The 27,189-nt window shown below is 37.1% G+C and overlaps 3 protein-coding genes across 5 annotated transcripts in view; 1 reads left to right on the top strand and 2 right to left on the bottom strand.

Moving 5' to 3' along the window:
- The window catches only part of LOC306871758 (phosphatidylinositol-3,5-bisphosphate 3-phosphatase MTMR3-like), a 41,586-nt gene extending 16,370 nt beyond the window's left edge, over positions 1-25,216 (top strand). Inside the window, exons 12-20 of one of the 2 annotated variants that reach the window (XM_079419898.1) lie at positions 1,170-1,365; positions 3,606-3,791; positions 11,626-11,796; positions 12,817-12,962; positions 14,326-15,169; positions 17,814-17,927; positions 18,800-18,879; positions 21,483-21,699; positions 24,424-24,652. In XM_079419898.1, coding sequence (XP_079276024.1) covers positions 1,170-1,365; positions 3,606-3,791; positions 11,626-11,796; positions 12,817-12,962; positions 14,326-15,169; positions 17,814-17,927; positions 18,800-18,879; positions 21,483-21,669 — 1,924 coding nt within the window. In that variant the 3' untranslated portion in view covers positions 21,670-21,699; positions 24,424-24,652. Of the gene's footprint in view, positions 1-1,169; positions 1,366-3,605; positions 3,792-11,625; positions 11,797-12,816; positions 12,963-14,325; positions 15,170-17,813; positions 17,928-18,799; positions 18,880-21,482 lie in introns of both variants that reach the window. The other variant, XM_079419897.1, reaches the window with a different exon arrangement.
- LOC306871772 (guanine nucleotide-binding protein G(I)/G(S)/G(O) subunit gamma-10-like) overlaps positions 1-27,189 on the bottom strand; it is a 480,959-nt gene that overhangs the window by 337,916 nt on the left and 115,854 nt on the right. The window lies entirely within an intron of this gene.
- Positions 25,162-27,189, bottom strand: part of LOC306871755 (citron rho-interacting kinase-like) — a 92,605-nt gene continuing 90,577 nt past the window's right edge. Inside the window, exon 48 of one of the 2 annotated variants that reach the window (XM_079419892.1) lies at positions 25,162-25,986. In XM_079419892.1, coding sequence (XP_079276018.1) covers positions 25,963-25,986 — 24 coding nt within the window. In that variant the 3' untranslated portion in view covers positions 25,162-25,962. The remainder of the gene's footprint in view (positions 25,987-27,189) is intronic. The other variant, XM_079419891.1, reaches the window with a different exon arrangement.

The following is a 27,189-nucleotide window of genomic DNA, read 5'->3' as shown; positions in this document are numbered from 1 at the left end:
GGCGACGGCAAATGACTGATTTCCTCCTAGAGCTCTCTCTCTGCATCTAGCTGCAAAGATAGACATTCACACACATACGCAGAGAACACTTATCTGTACCTCAAGGTTGCCGGGCTCTGCCCTTAATCTTATCAAATATGGTTAACTACACACACACACACACACACACACACACACACACAATGAGAGCAGCTTCTTAGAGAGTAACAAGGCAGACTAAAGCCATATTCAACTTATTTTCTAACATGCATAAATGTAAGTTTGATAAATAATTATTCAAGAAATATTATAATTAACATTATTATGAGGGCCATTGCAGATCTGCAATCCACTCCTTCAATATATACACACACAATTTATATTTCAATTTATATAATTCATGTAGTTATTATACTTGATAAAATATTATTAAGCAATACTGTTATATAAATAAAATATATTTAATTTATTTTTAATTTTATTTGTTATATAAAACTGTATAATACAATTCAAGGTATATATATATATATATATATATACACACACACAATTATATAATTATTTGGTTATTATATAATATAGTTAAATGTGAGACATTTACTTTGTTATATATTTGTTATTATTTATAATAACATATTATTGTTAATAATACCGGTATATAATATATTATACATTATATATTGAACAAATATTGTTAATATTTAGTATTGGAATGTATAGAGAAATTTGTACATTTCTATAACTGTATATCTATACTGAATATAATAATTATAATAAATATACTAATAAATGTCTTTTGTTATTAAACTGCTGTTAATATCAGACATTAGTGTATATTATTATTATTATTATTCTAGTATTCTGTGAGTGTGCGCATATACACACAAAATTATTAGTAACATTAGTAAAGCTTAAGGTCGCATAACTTTTTCAGTTAATAAATATGCATACAGACGCTCATTTACATGCACTGTTAAAGATAAAGTGGATCCTGTTTCTATGAGTTTTGCTCTTAAAGGTTCAACCTTTTGTTTAACCCCTAAGTCAGTGGTGGTGTACGGCTAGGTTTTTAATTATTAGGCAAAAATGAGTATTCCCTAATGAAATATGTGATATCACCAATGCTTTGAGACACTAATATGAGCTGATGTCTGGGATGATTGTGCATTTCTCTGCTGTTGTGTGATCAGCTGGCTGTCGGCGCTGGAAGGCACTAAATGGCTGCAGCACCTGTCTCTGCTGCTGAAGGCGTCTCTGCTGGTGGTGAACGCGCTGGATCGGGACCGCAGGCCTGTGCTGGTGCACTGCTCCGACGGATGGGACCGCACGCCTCAGATAGTGGCTCTGTCCAAACTGCTGCTGGATCCCTTCTACAGGACCATCCAGGTCTGTTTCATACACACACACTTCTATTACTTTTATACTGGCCAAACTTTATTTTTTTTATCCCCTAACCCTAAACCTACCCCTTACAGAAAACATGTTTCCATTGTTACACTTTCAGATAAACAAATATGTTTTTCCTGGTCCCCACAATGTCATAAATTTCAGGTTTTACTCTCCTTGTGGGGACATTTGGTCTCCACAATGTAGCATAAACAGGGGTTACACTTTACTTGAAGGGGTGTGCATAAGACTGACATGACACATCTAACAGGTTTTTTATGCATGTTTATGACAACTGTCATTAAGTGTCATTCGCTCAGTCATGTCATTTTTAATGCAAAGATGACATTGTTTGAGATGTCTTTTATGGGCTAGGGGTAGAGTTAGGTCAAATAATATAATCTTTGCATTAAAAATGACATGACCGAGCGAATGACACTTAATGACAGTTGTCATAAACATGCATAAAAAACCTTCATATTCATGACATGTGTCATGTCATGATTATGAAGGTGTCATGTCAGTCTTATGCAAGTGTTACCTAAACAAGTATGCACACGCACACACACGTCTTGCTTACAATGTCAAACATCTTTGAGCGCTTCCTTAGAAGATTAATATGCATCATTTACAGCGTTGCAGGAGTGTTGTAAAATCTTAGTGCACATTCGGGTGTAACCTGACTGCAAACTGACGATTAATATGTCAACACTTTCTGCGTTTATGGACACAATTAACTTACACTCGCTTTAGACATATAGATCTGAGACATAGTTTTTTTAAGCTTTACTTTTACCAAACAGAGACTGCACCAAGTTCGACTGTGTAATATAGCTAAGAAAGATAACCGATAACCTTTTGCAACACCAAGATCATGGGTTCGATTCCCAGGGAATGCATGAACTGAAAAAACAATTTAAACCGAACGCAATGCAAGACGCTTTTGATAGAAGCATCTGCCAATTGCATAAATGTAAATGTATTTTATTCTGAAATGGTTTCATAGGGTAAACAGTTGTAGCCTAATAAATTGAAAACTTTTTTATGCACTGATATAACAGTACATCATAAAAAATTTTAATAAAAAAATGCCATGTAGGGACTTGATGTTAATGTAAAATAATCGTTGAATCAAGTTAGTTAAGTTAGACTGTTTCAAAGTAATTAACAGGAAAATAAGAAAATCAGTCATGCAAACTTAAAAAAAAATCTAATTCTGCTCTAGAAAAAGACAATAGTGTCATTATTCAGCTCAATTCAGTTCAGTTTAATAACTGTGTAAAGTTAATTAATTATGAAGTTCAATTCAGGTATAAGCAGCTCTACAGAAGCACATCTACACATCTTAATAAAGTTTTGTTTATTAACAAACATCATGACATTTTAAATTATGAATATCATTACTTAACATCTTACTCAATTTAACAGTTAAACTAACCTTGCCAAAATAAGTGTTAATATGAATACAATTATAAATGCATTATAAATATAAAGTAATATTATTAAAATTTATATATATATATATATATATATATATATATATATATATATATATATATATATATATATATATATATATATATATATATATATATATATACACACACACACACACACATTTAGTCATTTAGCAGATGCTTTTATCCAAAGCAACTTACAAATGAGGACAATAGAAGCAATCATAACCAACAAAAGAGCAATGATATGCAAGAGCTATAACAAGTCTTGGTTTAAACGCAAGTACATGTTGAACGTTTTTTTTTTTTTATTTTTTTTTTTTAAAGAAAACGAGTAGATAGAATATAGAAAAAAGAAACCTAGTGTTTTTTTTTTTTTTAATAAGACACAAGTAGATAGAATAGAAAAAAGAAAGCTAGTGTTAGTTTTACAAGAAAAGTTAGCAGTTAGAGAATAATATGCAATTGATAGAGGGTCAAATGTGTGTTTTTTAAATAAAAATGATTTATACATAAAATATTTAATAGTAATATTTAAATAAAATAATATTATGAAATATATATATCTCATAAAATTCTTCAAAATAATTTTTTTTAATGCTCAGCATAAGAAAGTTAGTTTTCGGGTGAATTATGCCTTTAAGGAACTAAACTGATCAGGAACTCTAACGACGAACTCTTTTTGCTATTAAAGTTTCAATCAAATGCACTGGACTTCTGAAGCCTTTTTAGATTTCACAGAATGCGGCGTCATCAGTGAATTGTTTTATTTGGTCTGGGCAGGGTTTTCAGGTGCTGGTGGAGACGGAGTGGCTGGATTACGGTCATAAGTTTGCGGACCGCTGCGGTCACGGCGAGAACACAGACGATCTGAACGAGCGCTGTCCCGTGTTCCTGCAGTGGCTGGACTGCGTTCACCAGCTCCAGAGACAGTTCCCCTGCTCCTTCCAGTTCAACGAGGCCTTTCTGGTACTCGTGTCCTTGTTTTGATCAGTGCTTGCTTGATTCATTATCAGGCCCACTGGATTTATTATTATGGAGTGATCTTTAACATACATGTTTTCTAGTAATGCAACAAAATGTTTTTTTTATCAAAACATTTAATTAAGGGCTGTCGATATAGCGTGTTAATTTAGTGCAATTTATTATGTAGAATATAACATGTTAAAATGATTCATGCATCAAAATTATACATTTTTCTTTTATGCCAGAAATCATTAGGATATTAAGATCATGTTCCATGAAGATATTTTGTAAATTTCCTACCGTAAATATATCAAAACTTCATTTTTGATTAGTAATATGCATTATTAAGGGCTTCATTTAAAAGGCGATTTTCTCAATATTTCGATTTTTTTGCACCCTCAGATTCCAGATTTTCTAATAGTTGTATCTCAGACAAATATTGTCCAATCATAACAAACCATACATCAATGGAAAGCTATTTATTCAGCTTTCAGATGATGTATAATTCTCAATTTTGAAAAATTGACACTTATGTTCTGCCCTTTATCTCAAACGCCTTGCTTGAGTATGCAGTCAGATAACGCCTCCCAAAGACAACAGACACAGGAATTGTTTCCAAGGTTTACTGCTGCCCAAGGAATAACGTAAAACTGTAAAAATACAAAATACAGAATCCTAAATGTACAGCATCGATTACATATTTGCATAAGCACAACAAAGGCTTTTACATTGAGTATAGTTAGTATCAACTATAACAGAAACAGATTGTGCATTCATGAAACAAAGAAAACTAAATTTACATCTGGGATATAAGATATAACAATTAAATATGCATAGGAGTTATAATGTAGCAACATCTACATACCGAAAGTGCCTTCAAAACAACTTAAATAAAGGAGCAATAGTAGCCATGGCCGCATGCTCTTCTTTGCTGCAGGGCTCACGTTTGTGATGTCATCATATAAGGACATTAACAAAATTATATGCAATACCCAACTTTGAACAAAAGGGGTCACTTTACTACAACTTTTATATCAAATAAATGCAGAATGTTCATATAGAACAGCACACTCCCCGTCTGGTATTAAGGGAATACCAAACCTTCTTACTTGAGTGTAAACCTGAACGGTCTATTCCGAATCTTCATGGAGGAGGAGTACGATCTCATTAATAGGTCTCAGAAACAGTTTGGGTCCATCTTTCCCAATGATTTTTACTTGTACCTTTCGAACTCGCCCATCTTGGCTGGGGTAAGTTTCCGTTATGATGCCCAGGGGCCAATCGTTTCGTTTTGACTGAGAGTCCTTGAGCAGAACTATGCATCCTTTGGAAACGTTTGGCTGTTGGTGTTGCCATTTTCGTCGATGCTGTAGGGTTGAAAGGTACTGTTTACGCCATCTGTCCCAGAAAGTGTTTGCGAGGCTTTGCACAGTACGCCACTGTTGTTTGTACAGATCAGGCTTTCCAAAGTCCCCAGGAGGAACTGAGCTAGTACCAGTCTTTTGGGTAAGTAATGTGGCAGGTGTTAGGATGAAAGGATCTGTTGGATCAGTAGACACAGGTATCAGTGGTCTGTTGTTTATAATGGCAGTAACTTCAGCCATGAAGGTGGTGAGTACCTCGTGCGTGAGTTTAGAGGATGCCATCTGAAGAAGCATGGAGTCCAAAATCCTGCGAGCAATGCCAATCATCCTTTCCCATGCACCGCCCATGTGTGACGAATGCGGAGGGTTGAAAGTCCATATGCAGCCGTGATCTGACAGGAATTGTTTCACCGCCTTTTCATCAACATTGGAAGGAATTTGCAGGTCTTTACAAGCTCCAATGAAATTGGTCCCTCTATCAGAGCGAATCCGTTTCACTGGACCCCGGATTGCCAGAAACCTCCTTAAAGCATTAATGAAACTGGAGGTATCTAGGGACTCGATCACTTCAATATGAATGGCTCTGACACTTAGACATGCGAATAACACTGCCCATCTTTTGCTTTCTGCATAGCCGCCTCTTGTCCTGCGAGCAGATACAGACCAGGGGCCAAACACATCTAGTCCCACATGTGTGAAGGGAGGCTCTATGCTGAGCCTGTCGGCGGGCAGATCTGCCATCTTTTGAGTCTCGCAGCCCCTCCTGAGTCTGCGGCATACAACACAGGAATGGATGAGACCGTTCACACGTCTTTTGCCTCCTATTATCCAATAGCCGGCAGATCTTATCGCTCCCTCTGTGAAGTGACGACCCTGATGATGTGTTTGCTCATGAAAGTGTCGTGTTAGAAGTAATGCTACATGGTTCCTACCAGGTATGAGGAGGGGTCTCTTTTCTTCAGAACCCAGATCTGCTTTGACCAGACGACCTCCGACCCTCAACAGTCCGCTTTGATCGATGAAGGGATCTAGTTTTTTTAGTGTGCTAGTCTTGGGAAGTGGTTCGTTCCGTTTGAGGCACTGCAACTCGTCAGCAAAAGTTTCCTGTTGTACTGCTCGTATGACAACTTCTGTGCTCTGAAGTATTGTGTCAGCACTAAGAGGAAGTTTGCAACAGTGCCATCCCTTGCATGCCTGAGGGGTGTCATTTTGATCCTGCTTATAAGAGCGTGCAATATGAATCAGCTTTCCAACAGCTCGGATCAGACGGCTCCAGTCCGAAAAGCGTTCAAAGCGATTTGAGACGGTGGTATGCAACACTGTTACTTGTGGACGAACTTCTGAATCTCGATCAGGATCAACAAGTGCGAAGGGTTCTCTAGGGAAAGTCTCTGTTTTTGGATGATGCAAGAATGCTGGTCCACTGAACCAGATAGTGTCCTGCAATTTGGTTGGAGCTATCGGTCGTGTTGCGACATCAGCTGGATTATGCTCTGAGCTCACATAATGCCATTGTTCTGGGTTAGTGCTTGTCCGGATTCTCTGTACACGGTTGCTTACATAGACATGAAATCTGCGTTTCTCATTGTAGATATAGCCAAGGACCACTCTACTATCTGTGTAGAAGGTGATCTCATCGAATTTGACCGCAATCTCTGCAATGATGGTTTCCATCATGTTCACTGCCAAGACTGCCGCGCAGAGTTCCAGACGAGGTATAGTGTGCTCTGGTTGTGGCGCTAGCCTTGCTTTGCCTGTGATGAACCCCATATGACAGCTACCATCTAAATCAACTGTTTTGAGGTAAGCAACTGCTGCTATTACTTTCTCAGACGCGTCTGAAAAAACACAAAGCTCCTTGAACTTGGCACCTGACAACGATGTGGACCCATAGCTTCTTGGGACTTGTACATGTTGCAGTTCCTGCAGAGAATCTCTCCACTCCTCCCACACCTTTTGTTTGTTCACAGGTAAGGATGCATCCCAGTCAGCAGCATTTTCAGTTAGCTCCCTCAGTAGTACTTTGCCCTGAACTGTGATGGGGGCCACAAATCCTAGTGGGTCATACAAACTATTTACAACAGACAGCAGTCCACGCCTAGTGTAAGGCCTTCTATCCTTTTGGATGTGGAAGTTGAAGCAGTCTGTGTCCAGATTCCAAAGCAAGCCAAGACTGCGTTGCATAGGAAGTGAGCTAACACCTAAATCCAGTTCTTTCATTGAATTGGCGTAATCCTCAGATGGGAATACTCCCATAACTTCCTTGCTGTTTGAAGCCAGTTTATGCAACTTCAAGTTAGATCCAGCCAGCATGTCCTGTGACCTTTTTAACAGGTCGATTGCCATCTCTGCGGAGGGCAAGGACTTCAATCCGTCATCCATGTAAAAGTCTTGCTCCACAAACTGTAGGGCGTCTTGACCGAATTCCTCTAGTCCTTCTTGGGCTGCACGACGAAGACAGTAAATGGCCACTGCCGGAGAGGGACTGTTCCCAAATACGTGTACCTTCATACGGTATTCTATGACCTCGTTCTCTGGGTTATTTTCATGGAACCAGAGGAACCTGAGGTGGTTCCTGTCTGCAGATCGTACTTTAAAGCAGTGGAACATTTGTTGTATATCTACCATGAAGGCGACAGGCTCTTTGCGAAACCGCATGAGGACACCGAGGAGACTGTTGTTGAGGTCAGGACCCGTCAAGAGAACCTTATTCAGTGATGCCCCTTTGCATTGAGCGCTCGAGTCAAAGACCACTCGGATCTGGGATGGCTTTTTTGGATGGTACACAGCAAAAGAAGGTAGATACCAACACTGTTCATTGGGACCAACTGAAGGAGCTATTTCTGCATGATCATTTTGAAATAGCCTCTCCATAAAGGCTACAAAGTCTTTTTTCATCTCAGGCTTCTTCCTGAAAGATCGTAGAAGTGAATTGAAGCGTTCCACAGCTTGTGGACGATTGTTTGGAAGACATTGCCTTGGCTGCTTGAATGGGAGTGGGGCAACCCATGAATTTTCCTCGTCTTTATAGACGTCTCTGTCCATGATCTGCAGAAAGAGTCGGTCCTCGATAGACTGAGCTGTTCTCTCGTCATCTTTTGTTCTCTGAAATACATCCCATTCTGCTAGTCTTTGATTCCGCTCCTTGATAAGGGACTTGGTGAGTGACTCGCTTTGGGATCTATCCTTTACGGTGTAGTTGTTAGGACATGGATGAAAGTATGTAGACTGACCATTTTCCATAATGTTGGTGTGGTAAGTTTGGGTGAAAGTCGGTTTATGAACTTTCCCGAGGCACATGTCTCCAATGATTACCCACCCGAAGTCCAACTTTTGTGCAAAGGGAGCATTTGGTGGCCCATTCACTTGCTTATGGGCTTTGTGGACTCTGATCATATCTCTGCCTAACAGAATAAGAATGGGAACACAATGATCGGGCTCTGGAATGTATCTTGCAAGATGTTTTAGATGCCTGTGGTTACTAACTACTCCCGGAGTGGGGATTTCAGAACGATTGTCTGGAATTTCGTTACACTCAAGTAGCACCGGTAAGGGTAAGACTAAGCTTCCATCAAATGATTCCACTTGAAAGCCTCGTGCAAGCCTGCCTTCTGTTTCGACTGTGCCTGCGCATGTTTTGAGAGTGTAGGCTACATTACACTCTGTAATGTCAAACAGATCGAAGAATTCGGATCTTGCGAGCGATCTGTTGCTTTGATCATCTAGTATCACATACGTTTTGACTGCCTTTTCTGGGTGGCCTTCAGGGAATACTTTCACGAGACATACCTTGGAGCATGAGCGTGGAAGTTGGCCGTTTCCACATACCTCTGTACAAGCTGAGGAAACCTCAGATTCCACTGGTACGTCCTCACTCACTTTGTGATCCTCTGATGTCGGGAATAGTGGTTCTTTCGTCCATGGTGCTGGGCCTGGATGGAGCGCAGCCATGTGGGTAACGCTGCCACATTCTGAACACTTTACATCCTGATCACAGTTCTTTGCCATGTGGAATATGGAGCTGCAACATTTAAAGCATATGCCTTGTTGTTTGAGCAATGACTTTCTCTCTTCCATAGATTTCATCCTGAATCCTCTACATCTGAACAGAGGGTGAGGCTTATTGTGTAGAAAGCACTGTTTTGCCGGATTTACCTTATTTTTGAGTTCGCTAGCAGCTGATGAATTCTCAGAGGAGACCTGTGTCTTGTGTGTGATGACAGCTCTGGGAAAAACAGATTTGTTTAACTGTCTGTTTGGTTTGCGAGTTTCTTCCTGTACAGCTGTGAGAAAGAAACTTGGATCGTTGCGCATTTTAGCTTGCTGACACACAAAGTCTACTAAAAACTTGAAGGGTGGAAAGGAAACTCTGCAGTCCTCTTTGTACTTAGATCCCACCGTGAGCCACTTCTCTTGTAAGCTGAATGGTAATTTCTGAATTATCGGATTTACTCCACGTGGTGTGTCTAGATAGGAAAGACCCATTAGATCACCATCCTGCTTAGCTGCTTGGATCTCCATGAGCAAATCTCCCAGCTCGCGCAGTCTGTGGCTGTCTCTGTTTGCTATTTTTGGAAAGCTCTCCAATTTAGCGAATAGAGCACTTTCTACCATTTCCGGCGAGCCATATGTTTCATAAAGTCTGTCCCAAATCAGCCTGAGCCCTTGTAACGGATGGTTAATGTGCACAGCTCTGATCCGTTTTGCATGCTCAGCTGACTCACACCCCAACCATTTCACTAGCAAGTCCATCTCCTCGCTAGGTGAGAGATTAAGGTCTTTAGTGGCATTTATGAAGGATACCCTCCACGCTCTGAAAGTCTCTGGATGATCGTTAAACTGCGTAAGACCGGTAGACACTAATTCACGTCTTGCGATAAACTTGACGACATCGGACATTTGATTATTTGCATACAGATTACCTTGATACTGTCCAGCTTGTAAAGGTGTTGCTGACAGAGTCTGATAATAGTCGAACGGCACCCTTCTCTCTCCACTCCTTTCCTCACTGTCTGGAAATGGTGCAGATCGTGGGTGATGCCCATCTCTAGGTGACCTGAAGTATGACTCATGCTGAGCCGGGCATGGCAACTGTACATCCTTGGCTTGCGAAATGGTAGGGTACTGCACACACTCTGCATTGACAGGCTGAGATTTGAGTGGTATGGCATAAAAACCACGCTGACCATCAAGCTGCATGTAGGATTCAGTAGTTTGTGGTTGTTGCAGTTCTGAAACGGTTATGCCTCCGTTATCATAAAACGGCCCATCCAGCACTGGCATTTGTGAATCTACAGCACTATCCGCTTGTTCCGATAAGTAAGCCTGTGTGCGTTCTGTTGTATCTTCTATAGGTAGGTCTATTACGCTCGAATTCCCCCTACTCTCTTGCTCTGCAGCTGTTTCTAAAGCCTCTGCCTTCGCTTGTATGGCTGCAGCTCTTTTTTGCAGCCTTAAAGTCTCTAGTGATGCCTCAAGCTGTGCTTGTTGTATTTTAATTTCACTTTCTTTCTTAGCAAATGCTATTTCCGCTTTAGCCGCTTCGGCCTCTGCTCTAGCCATTGCAGCAGCTGTGGTTACGGCCGATGAGCCTCGTGAGCGCCGTGACGAACATGATGCATTCGATGCTTGCCTCCGTGATCCAGACTTAGACATCGTAGGAGGAAGATCACCTTATGGGCTAGCTTGCTCCCCGCCGTGGAGTTAGAAACTAGAAGTTGGTCACTGAAGAGTTTCGTTTTACTGTTCTGCCCTTTATCTCAAACGCCTTGCTTGAGTATGCAGTCAGATAACGCCTCCCAAAGACAACAGACACAGGAATTGTTTCCAAGGTTTACTGCTGCCCAAGGAATAACGTAAAACTGTAAAAATACAAAATACAGAATCCTAAATGTACAGCATCGATTACATATTTGCATAAGCACAACAAAGGCTTTTACATTGAGTATAGTTAGTATCAACTATAACAGAAACAGATTGTGCATTCATGAAACAAAGAAAACTAAATTTACATCTGGGATATAAGATATAACAATTAAATATGCATAGGAGTTATAATGTAGCAACATCTACATACCGAAAGTGCCTTCAAAACAACTTAAATAAAGGAGCAATAGTAGCCATGGCCGCATGCTCTTCTTTGCTGCAGGGCTCACGTTTGTGATGTCATCATATAAGGACATTAACAAAATTATATGCAATACCCAACTTTGAACAAAAGGGGTCACTTTACTACAACTTTTATATCAAATAAATGCAGAATGTTCATATAGAACAGCACAACTTATGACTGGTTTTGTGGTCCAGGGTCACATTTAAGGTGACTTTTTAATGATATAATTCTGTTTCTACTCCAATTTTGTTGTTGGAATAAAAACGTATAGATGGTGGCTGTAATAAAAATCAGTTTATGACAGATTTATTGGAAACTGAGAGTTCCTGTGTCATGACAGCGGCTGTGTTTGTTGCTGCAGGTGAAGCTAGTGCAGCACACGTACTCGTGTCTGTTTGGGACGTTCCTGTGTAACAGCGTGAAGGAGCGCGAGGAGCAGTGTGTTCAGGAGAAGACGTGCTCTGTTTGGTCTCTGCTGCGGCCCGCCAACGCTTCCTTCCACAACATCCTCTACTCGCCGCGCTCAGAGATGGTACTGCACTCACATAACATATCTGCCGCTCTGTGTTAGCAAATATATATTACAGCCAGGTTATTACAGTTAACCAGAACCATTAAGAAAAACTTTTGTTACCTGAAATAAAATGACCTTTAAAAAGTATATATAAAAAAACCTTAATCTTAAACTTAGTCTATTTTTCTAGTTGCAAAGATACTACTTATTATTTTTTTAAATTAAAGTGCTAAAATCACTGAAATCAAAAGTAAATAAATTATATAGACATTAAAAAACTTAATCAAATGAAAAATAGACAACTAATAAAAACTAAATTAAAAAAAGGCAAAAACACAAAAGAAAATGAACACTTAATACAATTTCAAACAAAAACTAATTCAAAACAGGGTTATTATAGTTATCTAAAACTAAAAACATTTTTGTTACTTAAAATAAAATAAACATTAATTTATTTTAAAAAATTCAACTAGTTGCCAAGGCAACATTTCTCATTTTAATTTAGTTTAACTTGGTGTGCTAAAATAACTAAAATTGAAATAAAAATGAATAAAAACACACACACACACACACACACACACACACACACACACACACACACACACACACGTAAACAACTAAAAATTACAAAAGCAATTACTAAAGCATGCAACAAAATGACTAAAACATTAACTACAATTAAAATGGAAATTATATTAAAATGTAAAATTAAAATATAAAATTAAAACTAATATAAAAATTTTTAAGTCTCTTAATGATAGTAAAATAACATCACAGCACATGCATTTTCAACATTGATAACAATAATCATGTTTCTTGATTTCATGTGACACTGAAGACTGGAGTAATGATGCTGAAAATACAGCTTTGATCACAGAAATAAATTACACTTTAACACATATTCACAGAGACAACAGCTATTTTAAATCATAATAATATTTCCAAATTTTTATTTGTGATCAAATAAATGCAGCCTTTAAATGCTGTCGTGTCTATCTAGGCAGCTCACCAGGTTTTGAATCTCTCCATCTCTGTCAGGTTTTGCACCCGGTGTGTCACGTCAGGAATCTGATGCTGTGGAGTGCCGTCTACCTGCCTAACTCCGCCCCCTCCACGCCTTCTGATGAGTCATGTGTGCCACACTCCGCCCCCTCAGCCTCGCCCGAGGACACACCTGTGGGCAGGTAAACCAGACGTGACACGAGTGTTTGTGTGCTGCATTTCCTTTTCCAAACACATTTTCAGCATGAACCATGTTTACATGCATCAAGGTAATGTGGTCACATGATGTGTACTTAATTATGCATTAGTAACTCTTTTATTCGAAAGAAATTAAAATTGCATTTAAGGCAGTGTTATTTTAGTATCACCGAGATATTCATATTTCAATATACATTTTTTAACTCAATACTCATTTATGTAATGTTGAATCAAAATATTTCTACTTTTTTGTAATGTCTATTTAATGCTTTTCTCATCTAACATTTTTTAAAGTGATCTTTTGAGGTGATAATTTCTCAGCCAAAACTGATGTGGAATTAATTTGATTAAACATTTTAATCGCTTGACATCCCCCCCCCCCCCTCCCATTTTAATATTAGTTAGTTTTAGTAATTTCATTGTGTTTTTGTCAGTTGTTTTTTTTTATTTGTCTATATAATATAATTTTTATTTCAGTTTCCATTTTAGTTATTAGTTTTTTTTATTTCAGTTTGTTTTTCTTTCTAGTAAAAAAATGAGGGTTTTAGTTTTTGTTTTAGTTTCTAGTTTTAGTTAATCCTGATTTGAAAGATTCCCTCGAAATCAAACCCAATTTCGTTAATATTTAATATCATTTTGTATTTGCATATTTTCCATTTTCATTTTAAGTTCAGCTAAGTTTCATTTTTGTAAATACATTTTTAAAAATATTTCTGTAAAGTTTTTATTAATTTCTTTACAGTTTTAGTTATTTTACTAAATCAAGTTAAACTAAGTTAAAATTAGAAACAATGCTTGAAATAAAGCTTTTTATATTTTAGTTAATTTAATGTTTATTTTATTTCAAGTAACAAAATGTTTTAGTTTTTGGTAACTATAATAAATATATAATAATAGCTACAGAAATGCTAACATAAAATGCTTACGTAAAATTTAACATTATACAATACAATACAATGATTATTTATATAGCACACTTAAAAACAACCAAAGTCGACCAAAGTGCTGCACAGAGTACGCAAAATAAAAGATCAACAAGATTATAAACAATAAAGCAAGCTATAAAACACACTGTAAAAATGGATGAGGTTCAACAAAATAGAGAGTCATTGCACAGCAAGTCAAGGAATATTGAATGCCATGGAAAATAAATAAGTTTTAGGAGTAGACTTAAAAATAAGATAAAGTTGAGGCAGATCTGATACAAACCGAGAGACTATTCCACAACAGAAAAAGCACGATCAGCCCTGGAGCTTGCAGTAAACCAGCATCAGAGTGATCTTGATTATAGGCTCCTCTCTGATTATGAATTGTGTGATACAGTTTCTTTTTGTCTATTGTTTTCAGGTTACCAAAGACACGGTCGTACGACGATCTGCCCACGTCCTGTGAGGGTTTGACCCCAAACCGCCGCAGCAGCGACCCAAACCTGAATGAGAAGTGGCATGACCGTCTGCTCGCACTGGAGATCAGCGTGGAGACAGAAGCCGACGGAAAGCACTCGCAGACGTCAGAACGAGGCGGCCTGGATCAGAGACTCGGCCTAAACACAAACCTTTCTGATCAATTAAACCCAGATCGGCCAGAAAACGGGGCGGAGCTTTCTGTGACTGACAGCCAAATGCAAAACATCTCACAGGAAGAGCACAGGAAAAACACGCCTGCCTTCGATATCCCAGAGGAATCGGCTCTGAATGAGAGCAACAGTGAGGACCAAACGCTCGAGTCGCCTGAGGAGCTCGAAGAAAAACGACCACCTGCATCCCAGCATCCTGATGAAAACATTGAATTAACACCAGAAGGATTGCATCTAGATAATTGTACTATTACCCATGATTCTTCAGAATCTAGCAGCCAATCGTCTATGGAAAGCTCTTCCAGTCCAAACCACACAACTCAGACTCTTAATGGCGTCTGCTCACCTTCCCAGCATCCCGTTCATCCTCTTTTTCCATCGGCCGATCGGGATGCAGCGGGAGACGCCTCTCCGACGTCGCCCCACAAGCGTCCGCTGGGTGTTTCCGGGCGTTTATCGGCGTTAGGGCACCTGGAGAAGGACGGCTTGAGTCTGCACAGCGACGCTGTACAGGTGCGTCTGCGGCAGATGGAGGCGGGGCATCAGCTGCAGGTGGAGACGCTGAAGAAACAGGTGCAGGAGCTCTGGAGCCGTCTGCACGTCAATGGGAAGCTGGTGAGGAACAAACACACGTTACGCTTCATAACCCGTGTTTACATTTAGCAGATGCTTTTATCCAAAGCAACTTACACATGAGGACAATAGAAGCAATCAAAATCAACAAAAGAGCAATGATATGCAAGAGAACAAGTCTCAGTTAGCCTAATGTAGTACATGTAGCAAGTTTTTATTTTATTATTATATAATAAATAACAGATAGAATAGAAAAAGAATAGAGAAGCTAGTGTTAGTTTTTTTATTTTTAAGAAAACAAGCAGCTAGTAAATGAATAGAGTGCAAGTCTAAAAGGAGCAAGTGTTTTTCAAGATTCAAGATTCAAGAGTTTTATTTGTCACATACACAATTATACAGAGTATAACCAGCACTGAAATGTAGGTCAGGTCCGCTCCAAGGACAATGCAATTATAAAGTATACAAATATTAAGAGAAGAAAAGTAGAAAAAATTAAATAAAAGAATATATATATTATAGTTATTGTTATATTTAATATTATGGTTATTGTTATAGGGTAAACGTACATTAAGCTCACCAAAATCTACATTATACAACAAGATATTGTTTTCAGTACAAAAAGTAATGTTAAAAATAATGATCCTTACACAAAAATATAAAATTTTGTTTTAAATGACAAAAGCATTTCAATTAAGATATACATTAAATTCAAAAAGTCTGGCTGTGCTTAATGGGTCAATTTCTGTACCTTTAAGCACACCCCTGCTGCCATTAAGCTCACATTATGTTTTATTACAAATTATGAAAATATATATTTTTTGAAGGTACAAAGTCAAATCACAAAAAAAGAGCACTAAAATCAAGCAACAAGGCACTCAAGTGGATCAGTTATATATGAAGTGTCATCTAAGCACATATCAACATCTAGACTAGTCCATGTTCAGCTAAGTAACACAGAAACTAGCCTCATTATGAAGCCTCTTATTAAATGGATGTAAACTAATCTATAGTCTCTTAAAGCTGGAATACACATGATTTCTGCCCTGATTCTCCACAGATTTACAGTCTGGAGAAGTTGATGCTAGATGATCAGAGCCAGTCTGCAGATTTGAGTCGATAGAATCCATAGAAAATCACTTAAAGTGACAACCATCAGTTAATATATAAAGTCTGTTTATGAAGTATTTATATAGATGTTCAATGTGGAAGAGCTTAAAGAGAGCACACTGAGCTTAATTGGAGCAGCAACTATCTTTTTATATATTTCACGTAATATTTATTAAAATGACAGGAGTTTGCTAAATAAATAGTCTAGGTCATGTATTAAGATCATACATATTTTAATATGAACAACTATTATTAACAATATCAATGAAATTATCCTTTTTCCTATTGATGTCACACTGAAGCTGTGATTTTCCTAGTAGTGCATCTTAAAATAATATGAAATCTTTAAAAATAACAGCACTGTAAAACCACAGACCAGCAATAAACTGTATGTTTATAATATTATGGATGTAAAAGTACAAGCCAGTAATATATTAGCGTAGCACACAGTCTTATACAGCTATAAGATTGGATCTAATGTAATTATTTTCCCACATCCAAGTTCCAGGTTATAATATGCAAAAGTTTGAACATTAATCTCAATCAAAATAAAGGCTTAAACATCTAAAAACGCACATTTAAGGGGCTCCTCTTTTGGTGAAAGTTTTTAGACAGCTTTCTAAATGTCCGTCAGACGGTGTGAACACATGGAGACTCATATCTCAGCGTGCGATGATCTGACTGACTTCAAATTATAGGAGGTATACAGTAACAAACATATCAACTGGTTAAGACATCAAGCAGGATAATACATTATTTTTTGTTTTTATAATCTGATCTCAAAAATGGAAGTGTGCTTAATGGGTACGTGAGCTTAATAGATATGTTTACCCTAGATATCGGTGTAGTTATTGTCATAGTTATTATTATAGTTATTGTTAAAGATCCGTTATAGTTATAGTTAGCTCTATAGTTATTGTTACAGATATTATTATTGCTATAGTTATCGGTATAGATTCTGTTGTAGTTTTTATAGTAACAGTTAGCTCTATGGTTGTAGTTATTACAGTTATCGTTATAGACATTGTTACTGTTATCTTTACAGTTACTGCTATAGTTGTCTTAATATTTATTGCTACAGTTATTGTTATTATATTTATCGTTATAGTTGTCTTTGTAGTTAGAGATATAGTTATCGGTATAGATCCTGTTATAGTTATTATAGTTAGCTCTAGTTACAGATATTGTTAGATTTATATTTATCGTTGTAGTTATCATTATAGATATTGTTATAGTTATTATAATTATCGTTATAGATCGTCTTATAGTCATAGTTACTATCATAGTTATTGTTATAGATCGCTATAGTTAGTGTTTTTGTTATCATTATAGTAATGGATATTTTAGTTATAGTTATCGTTGTAGTTATAATTTTTATTATAGATATTAATTGCAGTTAGCATTATATTTATTAATAAAATGACTGTTATTGATTTTTAGTCATCATTATAGTTATTATAATTAATGTTATAGATATTATAATTATTGTTATAGAGATGATTTAGTTGCAGTTAATGTTAAAGGGACCGTTAACTTTATCAGCTGTGAATCTCACACTTCCTGTTCCTGTGTGCCGCAGACGTCTCTGCCAGACGGGGAGAATAACATGGAGTCTGGCTGTTTGCAGCGCTGCGGGAACACCGATCTCCTGCCCGAGTCCAGCTGGGAACAGATCGAACAGCGGGAAGCAGAGGTGAGCAGATCAGACCATCAACACAGTTAACAGCCAGTGGTTCAGTTCACAGATTTAATGAACAAATCCAGTAGCAGACTGCGTAAAACACCGGATTCAGTTCAGAAGAGGAGTGACTCTGAATTAGCCGCAGTGTGAACTAGGGTTGTGACGGTGAGGTTGAGTTCGACGTGTGACAACACCGATAATATCACCGGGGGTGGGGGGTGTTTGTGGGGGTAGTTTGTTAGCGTTTATACAAAAAAATGCATACGAAAATTTCGGACTCTAATAATTTGGCGAAGTGATATGGACATGCAATGCGGTCAAGAGCTGCCTGGAACGTGCGTTTCCCTGAAAATAATTGCACATCTTAGAACGTCCGTCATCCAATCAGATTCAAGCATTCCACGGCCCTAGTATAAATAACAAATAACCTAATCAAAGTTTAAATGTGAAAAAACTGAAAATCAGCAAACACGGTGGAACCAAATAAATAAGAAACTAATGTTTTAAAATCACCTTACATAAACAGCAAAAGTCAACAGCTTTTACAAAACCCAAAATATTTTTAAAACAGGTGCTTTTGCATTTCGTTTGGAAACTAAATCTTCCGCCATCGTCTCACCTCACTCTCCTCACTCTCCTCACGTGATAAATGAATCTGTGATCATGCGACTGTCGTTTGGCAAGCAGCATTGAGCAGCCGCGTTCAGTTTTTAATTGTAGTGTCTGTTCTGAACTAAATGATTTAGAATTTATTACTATAAAAAATCAAAACGACGGTGCTGCAGTGGGCAAGTGAAGTAACCGGTGTTGTGGCTTAACACCGGTAACACTGTCAACACCTTCATGTTTCTAATGCTCGTTGTGTTTGTGGTCATGTGACACAGTGGTTCTCGGATCGCGCGGCGTCTCGCTGCTACGGGTGCGAGAGGACGCTCTGGCTGGCGGCGAGGAAGCATCACTGCAGGTGATCTCTCAGTGTGTGTGTGTGTGTGTGTGTGTGTGTTTTGTTACCCTCCTCTGTCCTGAATCTCACCTGCTACTGACCCTAAAACACATGCAAATATTTCAGCTTCAGTGCACAATAATCCATAGCATTTGTTAAACTCTAAAATACTCACTAGTACAGCCACATGATATAAACAGTATGCTTTACAGCTCGGTTAATACAGTTTTAACAGTACAGCTTCACATTTCTGCTTTTAAATCCTCTGAAAAGCTGCCTCATTCATCTTCATTTGTGAGTGCGTCGCTGTGTGCTCCATTTTGCTTTTTTTAAGTAAATAAAGGACAAATATTATTTTTTTGTAGTAATCAACATTATGGAACAAATGCTGTTGATTGAGCTGAACTTTGTACTGAACCTGGAATATTAATTTAAGCTTTTCACTCCGCACTTAACGCTGGTTAACGCCTTTTAAACATCAGGTCAAGCAACATTAAACCTTTTAACAGGAGGTTAGAAGCAGTTTTAGAGGTCTGGAAACCGTTGTGAATCAAGTCTCGAGCTCTTTCCATGATGAGCACTATTTATTTGGATTGAATGATTTATTAAAATTTGATGTATTAAAATAATCGGTAACACTTTACAATAAGGTGTCATTTGTTAACATTAGTTAATGTATTAACTAACATGAACAAACAATGATCAATACATTTATTACACTATTTATTTAACTTTAACGTTAGTTAATAAACAGTGGTTCATTGTTAGTTCACGGTGCATTAACTCATGTTAACAAACACAGCTTGTGATTTTAATAATGCATTAGTAAATGCTGAAATTAACATTAAATAAGATTAATAAATGCTGTAGAAGTCTTGTTCATTCTTCGGTTCGTTAACTAATGTTAACTAATGAACCTTATTGTAAAGTGTTACCAAATAATCTAAATAATTAAAATGCTAAAAAATGTAATTAAAAATACAGTTCTTGAACTATTGGAATCACAAAATTGATTGTGGTTTATTGATTTAATGCACTGAGATATATTCTAAAATATACTCATTTTAAAATATATTCATTTAATTATATTTAATATATTTAAAATTAAAATGCTAAAAACTGAAATTATAATCCTACTTTAATCCCCTCCTCAATTTTTTTTTTCACAAAAATATTTATTTCAATATATCTAATAAGATTTAATTTAATAATTTATTTATTAAAATTGTATGTATTACAATTATCTGAATTAAAATGGTAAAAATTGTAATAAAAACCTGCAAATTATATTAATTTCTACACTTTTCCCCTCAATAACTTTTGTTTTCTTCTAAAACTTTTGAACTTCTTTAATATAAGATATATTCATATAAAACCGATATGAATTTTAGATTCTGTTTCAGTTGCGCAGCTGAGTGTGAGTTTGACTGTGGTCTCATCCGTGTCTGATTCTCTCTCTCTCTCTGTCTCTCGTTCTGCTGCAGCGGCAGAGAGCCGGTTGAGGAGGCCTGGTGAGACTCCTCCTCTTCCTCCTGCACTTCCTGTCAATCCATCCGTCTTTCCCTTCCCTCCTAAACCAGTGTGTCACTGCTTGTCATTTTCTCATTATCAGCTCTGAATCCAAACCACCTGTTGCTTGTGTTCACACTGGACCAATCCAGTTTAGTTAACTGAGCTCTGAGCTCAGATTCACAGCAGTCGATCAGAGTCAATGCTGCTCTGGGATGTACTTCATTTGTAGTTAGTATGAAAGAAATTGGGATCAATTTGTGGAAATGATGCCATTGATGTATAATTATTCTGTTTATATATATATATATATATATATATATATATACACATACATACACTACCAGTTGAAAGTTTTTGAACAGTAAGATGTTTAATGTTTTTTAAAGAAGTCTCTTCTGCTCATCAAGCCTGCATTTATTTGATCCAAAGTACAGCAAATGTTAAAATATTTAAAATATTTCTATAGGAATTTTATTCCTATTTTCAGCATCATTACTCCAGTCACATGATCTTTCAGAAATCATTCTAATATTCTGATTTGCTGTTTACAAAATATTTATTATTATTGTTGAAAACAGCAGAGTAGAATTTGTGTCAGTTTAGAACGGCATTTATCTGAAACATAAATCTTTTGTGACATTATAAAATCATCACTTTTGATCAATTTAAAGCTTCCTGGCTAAATAAAAGTATTAATTTCTATAACACAAAAAAATATATACTGACTCCAAGATTTTGAATGGTATAGTCTAAACAATTAAGATACTTTGTTTCTCAAGCAGCAAATGATCATATTATTATGATTTCTGAAGATCATGTGACACTGAAGACTGCAGTAATGATGCTGAAAATACAGCTGCAGATCATAGGAATAAATTACATATACTTAAAATACATTCAAATAGAAAGTAGTTATTAAATATTTCACAATTTTACTGTTTTTGCTGTATTTTGGATCAAATAAATGCAGGCTTGGTGAGCAGAAGAGACTTCTTTAAAATATCTTACTGTTGTAAAACTATAGTGAAACTGAAGTACTTTTATTAAGTCTATTTCTATAAAGCAGCATTAGAAGTTTAACTTGTTCACCGGACTCTCTCTCGGTCCTCTAGGAACTGTGGGAATGTTTTCTGCGCCAGCTGCTGCGATCAGAAGGTGGCGGTGTCGAGTCAGCAGCTCCGTGAGTCCAGTCACGTGTGTCAGGCGTGTTACAGTCACCTGCGGCCCTCCGCCGTCCCTCCGGCGCTCCCTCCCGCCGACCTGGAGCTGGAGAAACCCATCGCCGCCAGCTCTAACTGAGACCAATAAAGCACTCCCTCACGCAGAGCCGTAAGAGTCACTGACTTCTGTGCAACACTAAACAGCACTTCAGCATCTGGGGGCAGATTCACACACAGCTTAACAGCAATTCTAGGAAGTTCAAAAGAATATTCAAAAAAATTCTCTAAACATTTCTCAAATATTTTCTTAAGGCGAGACACTGCAGGTGAATAAGGGTAAAAAAAAATGAACTAATAGTTATCGCCTAACCCAGTCGATCGATCACATTGATAAGTGCAGACATTTTTTGTATTACAAGGTTTATAAAATATTAGGTTTAAATATGCAAATGAGGCATTATTTAATGAAATATGCGCTAATTTGCATACATTTATAGAATAAAAATCTGAACACTGGATGAAGTCAGATTCACGATTCTTGTTTAATATTTATGTCCCTGCAGCACAGAAGCAGTCATGAGTAGCACAGGTATATCTGTAGCAATAGACAACAATACATTGTATGGGTCAAAATTATACATTTCTCTTTTATGGCAGAAATCATTAGGATATTAAATAAAGATTATGTTCCATGAAGATATTTAGTAAATTGCCTACTGTAAATATATCAAAACTTAATTTCTGATTAGTAATATGCATTGCTAAGAACTTCATTTGAACAACTTTAAAGGAGATTTTCTCAATATTTAGATTTTTTTGCACCCTCAGATTCCAGATTTTCAAATAGTTGTATCTCAGCCAAATATTGTCCTACCTTATTTATTCAGCTTTCAGATGATGTATACATCTCAATTTTGAAAAATTGACCCTTATGACTGGTTTTGTGGTCCAGGGTCACATATTAGAGTCAAATGTTTTAAAGAGGGAATTTTGGAATCTCATTTTTGTCACTCCATAATTCAGACAGAAAACAATATATTTTCAAAATTTGGGGGGTATAAAACATTGTATATAATCAAGCAAATTATATTTGAACAAATCCCTCTGTAAAAACCTTCAGGATACAGACAGACAGTGCTTCTGAAGTGATTTATGGCTCGGTGTAGGAGAAAAACTTGTATTGTAATTGAAATCTGTCAACAAAAATAGATAAAAGTGCTATAAAATAAACACTTTTGCATGTTTTCTTTCCACTAGTCTGAAAAAACACTTCATGAAAAACCAAAACCCCCCAAAATCTCAAGCTTGACGTGTTTTTGCCTGCCGTGTCTCTCTTTAAGACAAACAAGATAAATTTGTGAGCGCATGTTTCTTCCCAAAGACTCCCAGATCAATGCAATGAAAAACACCTCGCGCACACTATTCATCGGTGTGACCGGATTCACAAACATCTTCTTAAGAAGTTAGACATTTAACACAAATTCCAAGAAGTCTGTACAATTCATGAAAACATTATGAAATTAAAGGTGTTGCATGTCATTTTTTGACTCTTCTGAAGCCAAAAAATAACATGTTTCTTTAATATCTACAAACATGTTACGTTTACATATAATGCTATAGCCAGTAATTCTACTCTGAAATGTGTCCGTTTCAACCGCTAGCTGTCAATATTACATTCTGCACCTTAAGACATTTCCTAAGATCATATTTAAGTTTGTGCGATTCACAGAAATATCCTTAATTTAACACATTTCTTAAGATAAATTCCAAGAAGTTCAAAAGAATCATGAAAATCTTAGACGAGATAAATTACAAGTTTGCACAATTCATGTAAATATTAAGAAAACATTTCTTAAAATAAATTCCAACATTTGTACGATTCACAATTTCTTAAATAAATTACAAGTTCATTTTTTTTCATGTAGAAAACATTTCTTTAGATTTTTGTGAATTATAAATGTTTTGGAGTCTTTTCAAGTAATTTCTTCTGACTTCCAAGGCCATATGATGCACAAAAATCTTCTTAAGAAAGAAAGAAGTGCGTAAGAATGTCTTATTTTTGTTCTTAAGAACAACATGCCAGGCTTAATTAGGTGTTTGTCTGATTCACAAAAACCTTCTTAAAGAAGTTAAGACATTTCTTAAGATAAATTCCAAGAAATGCTCAAGAATCTTAAATTAAATGAAAGTTTTTAATATAATTTTTAAATCATCTGTCATTTGCGGTTCGTCTTTTTTGTGCTTTCTCTAGAGTGAACGTGTCCTGTATCTATCATCTACTGATCTAATCAAAACTTTAATTATATAAGGGTCCCTATGTGACCAGTTTTTGTTGAGTTGATACTAAATTTCAATAAATTTATTAAACGACTTGCCTTTGGGCATTTAAGACTAGTTTGAGGTTATTTAATTTTTAAACTTGACGATTTTATGACGTCAGATTCTTCATAAGAAACAACATTCTACAGAAATATTTTTAGGAATATAAAATATTCTTAAATTTACTCTTAGGTTTGAAAATATTAAGAATTTTATTCTTTGTGAATCTGACCCCTGAGCTTCTCTTTTGATTATTTTTATATGGTCATGCTTCAAAAAGACTAAAAAGTGCACAACATTAATGTAAATAAGAGTTAAATCCGGCTCTCCGTGCTTCGGTGGCTCAGATGTTCTTCAGACGTGTTGCACTGAAGGAGGAAACTCTTGAAGCAGCATGAGAGCGAGTGAATGATGACAGAACTTCATTTTTTTATGTGAACTTCCTGTAGGACACGACTCTTATAATCATGTTCCCCGGAGGAGTTTTGCACACTTGAATCCGTGTACATGTAATTTGTCTGTATGTCATGTGACGTGTACAGCCAACGTAATGAACTCCAGCAATACTGCACAGGATCTCAGAGCGTCGCCTGAATCTCATCAGGATGAGTCGTGTCTGATCTCAAACACATCTGCTGCCGCTTCGCTGTCTGGTCGAGGGGGGGGGGATGGAGTCACCCTGAGGAAATCTCCCACAATGCTGCTGTCTTTCCTCTCTGTGTCAGACAGAGTTTGTATGAGCCGCTGCCGCTTATGGAGGCGTTTGTGTGAATGAAATTAAAGCACAACACACTGCCAACCTGATCTTGTTGATCATTAGGCTTTTTTGGCTCATTTAGTCTGATACAGTGAGAATATGGAAGGAAAAAGGTTCAATTTTACTCAAACGGAGCAAAAATATGAATTTGGTGCCGATGCTGATATTTATGATGAAATTCTGCTTGTAATGTAAATTAATGAGATCTTTGTAACAGATAATGTTACAAAGCAGATAATGACAAATTGATCTCCGCTCTGTCTCCAATGATATGTCTTAGTAAGATGAGCCTGAAATGATCCAAACATATAATGCAATGCAATCCAATGACGATTGTGAGATGAAGAAATAATGTTAATCATTAAGCCTGATGGAAAAAAAGAAAAACTGCTTAATATGAAATACCTCATATGTCCAATGCAAAGACGTAATTATGTGACTTTCCATGTGTGGTGGATCTATCATCAAAATGTAATAACTCGCTCCACTTCAGAAATGTATTCTCATTGAATATTCAGTTTCACCTGAAAGAATGTACAGAAAAACGCAGAGGCTCAGATAAAGATAAACTTTAGTTTATTAGTGGATATAGATAATGCTATCAGACCATAATCATAAAAAAATGAGAAAACAAGAAACGCTACATCTCTGGTTAAACATCAGCGTGGATTAGCGCAGAATGAAGTGCTTCAGGAACAGAAATGAGAAGCAGGAACAGAACAAACCCGTCACAGCGTCTCCATGCGGCAGAACGAGACGAAACGGCACTTCAGTCGCAGAGAGAGAAACCAGAGCGATTCCTTTAGTACTGGTACACTGGATCCTGAGTTCATCATTCAGAGAAGCGGACGATACTGCGGTAAAGCTCCGAAAGCGACACCGAACACGTTTAGCGCTGCCGGAGCTGGAGAGTGAGCGCCATCGAACACACCGCCAGCTTGATTCAAGCAAAATGTGCCACTTTGAAGCAGTTTCGGACGATTTAAACGAGTTTCTCGCATTAACAAAAATAGACCCGCCTCGTTATTCGCTTCTTATAAAAAACATCACGTGGGCGTATTTACAAGGTTACCGTGACATTCTGGAGGTTTACAAAGATTCCCTTTCCGTCGAGACGGACGCTACGCTGTCGCCGGGGATTGTGGGAAAGAGCAGAGGAAGAGGAGAGGAGACAGAGGAAAGTACAAAGAGAAGGACAGGGAAATCCAGACAAACAACAGGCAGAAGTGTGTGTGGTTTAGTAAACGCTGGCCGGATCCGTGTGTGATCGTCTGTGTTTGTAAGGCCTTGTGAGCGAGACGTTGTGCTGAGAGTTTCCTCATCCGGACAGGATCAGATGTTCTTCACTGATGACACTTACACCGACGACTGATCCCACACCTGCTGGACACAAACACACACCATTAACACCAGCAAAACCAGTCACGATCTACTGCATGCCTTCTTTCGATCCAGTAAAAGCTCTTTCAGTGCAATTGTTCAGCTGCTGCCTCAGTGTCTTTCTGCGGTCAAATCTTGACTGATTTTGATCAAGTAAACCTCATGAATGAGCGCCAGATGAACACTTCCTGGACTGAAGCAGCTCAGCTTTACTTGATTCTCCATCAATCAACGTCTCAAATCTGATCATCAGGATCTTTTGAGGAGCGTTTGTTTCCAGAAGCTTTACTTTCACTGTTCCTCAGTGAGCCTCCAAAACATCTCACATCTTCTGAGGAGCGTTTATTTCTTCATCTCTCCATCAGCATTGGATTGCATTGCATATGTTTGGATCATTTCAATCTCATCTTACTGAGACATATTACTGGAGATATAGAGTGATGACTGATATTTGAGTCTCCGAATAAAATTGAGCCGTTTGTTTTCTCCATATACAATACAATAGAAAAATGTTCCACTGAAAGAGCTGCACAAATTAAATTAATATCATTCAGATACAGGTTTGATTAATGATAAACTTCACATTTCAGCCTTTTAATTTTTACGAAAAGGGCTGAGTGGAAAAGCATCAGTTATAATAAATTAAAATAAATTATCAATCAGTTATGCTAATTTAATAACAAATACATCTTAGTGTCTTAATTGTTTAGGTTTTTATAATGCATTATTATTAGATTCTTGTAGATCCACCGATTCACATTTACAGTGTTTGCTGTGTAAAAATATGCATTGGTCTGAATAAAAATAGCAGACGGGCTGATTGAAAATGCACATTCATCCTCTGCCAGCAGGAACGACAGAAATATTGCAGTCTCCCTGGTAACACCTGACTTTGAAATGTGCACAACTCATTCATTCAATGAAACCAGATCCTTTTGAAGTTTAATTAGGACATATTGCCACATGGCAATTGTTGTCTTTCCGTCCCCAAATTTAAGACCTTTTGAAATCATAATTAAGACCAGTCATTTTCTTGTACCATTTAAGACTTTATGGCTTTACGACTAAGGCCACTAATTAACTAACACACTAAAGTAACAACTAACTTGATACAACTAAATGTAAGACTTTTTAAAAGCCTGGTATATACTGGTGTTTTTTAAAGGGGTCATATGATGCAATTTCAAGTTTTTCTTTCTCTTT

This window comes from Barbus barbus, assembly GCF_936440315.1.
Source record: "Barbus barbus genome assembly, chromosome: 6".
In the NCBI taxonomy this organism is placed as follows: Eukaryota; Metazoa; Chordata; class Actinopteri; order Cypriniformes; family Cyprinidae; genus Barbus; species Barbus barbus.
This window is presented reverse-complemented; position numbering and strand designations above follow the sequence as displayed.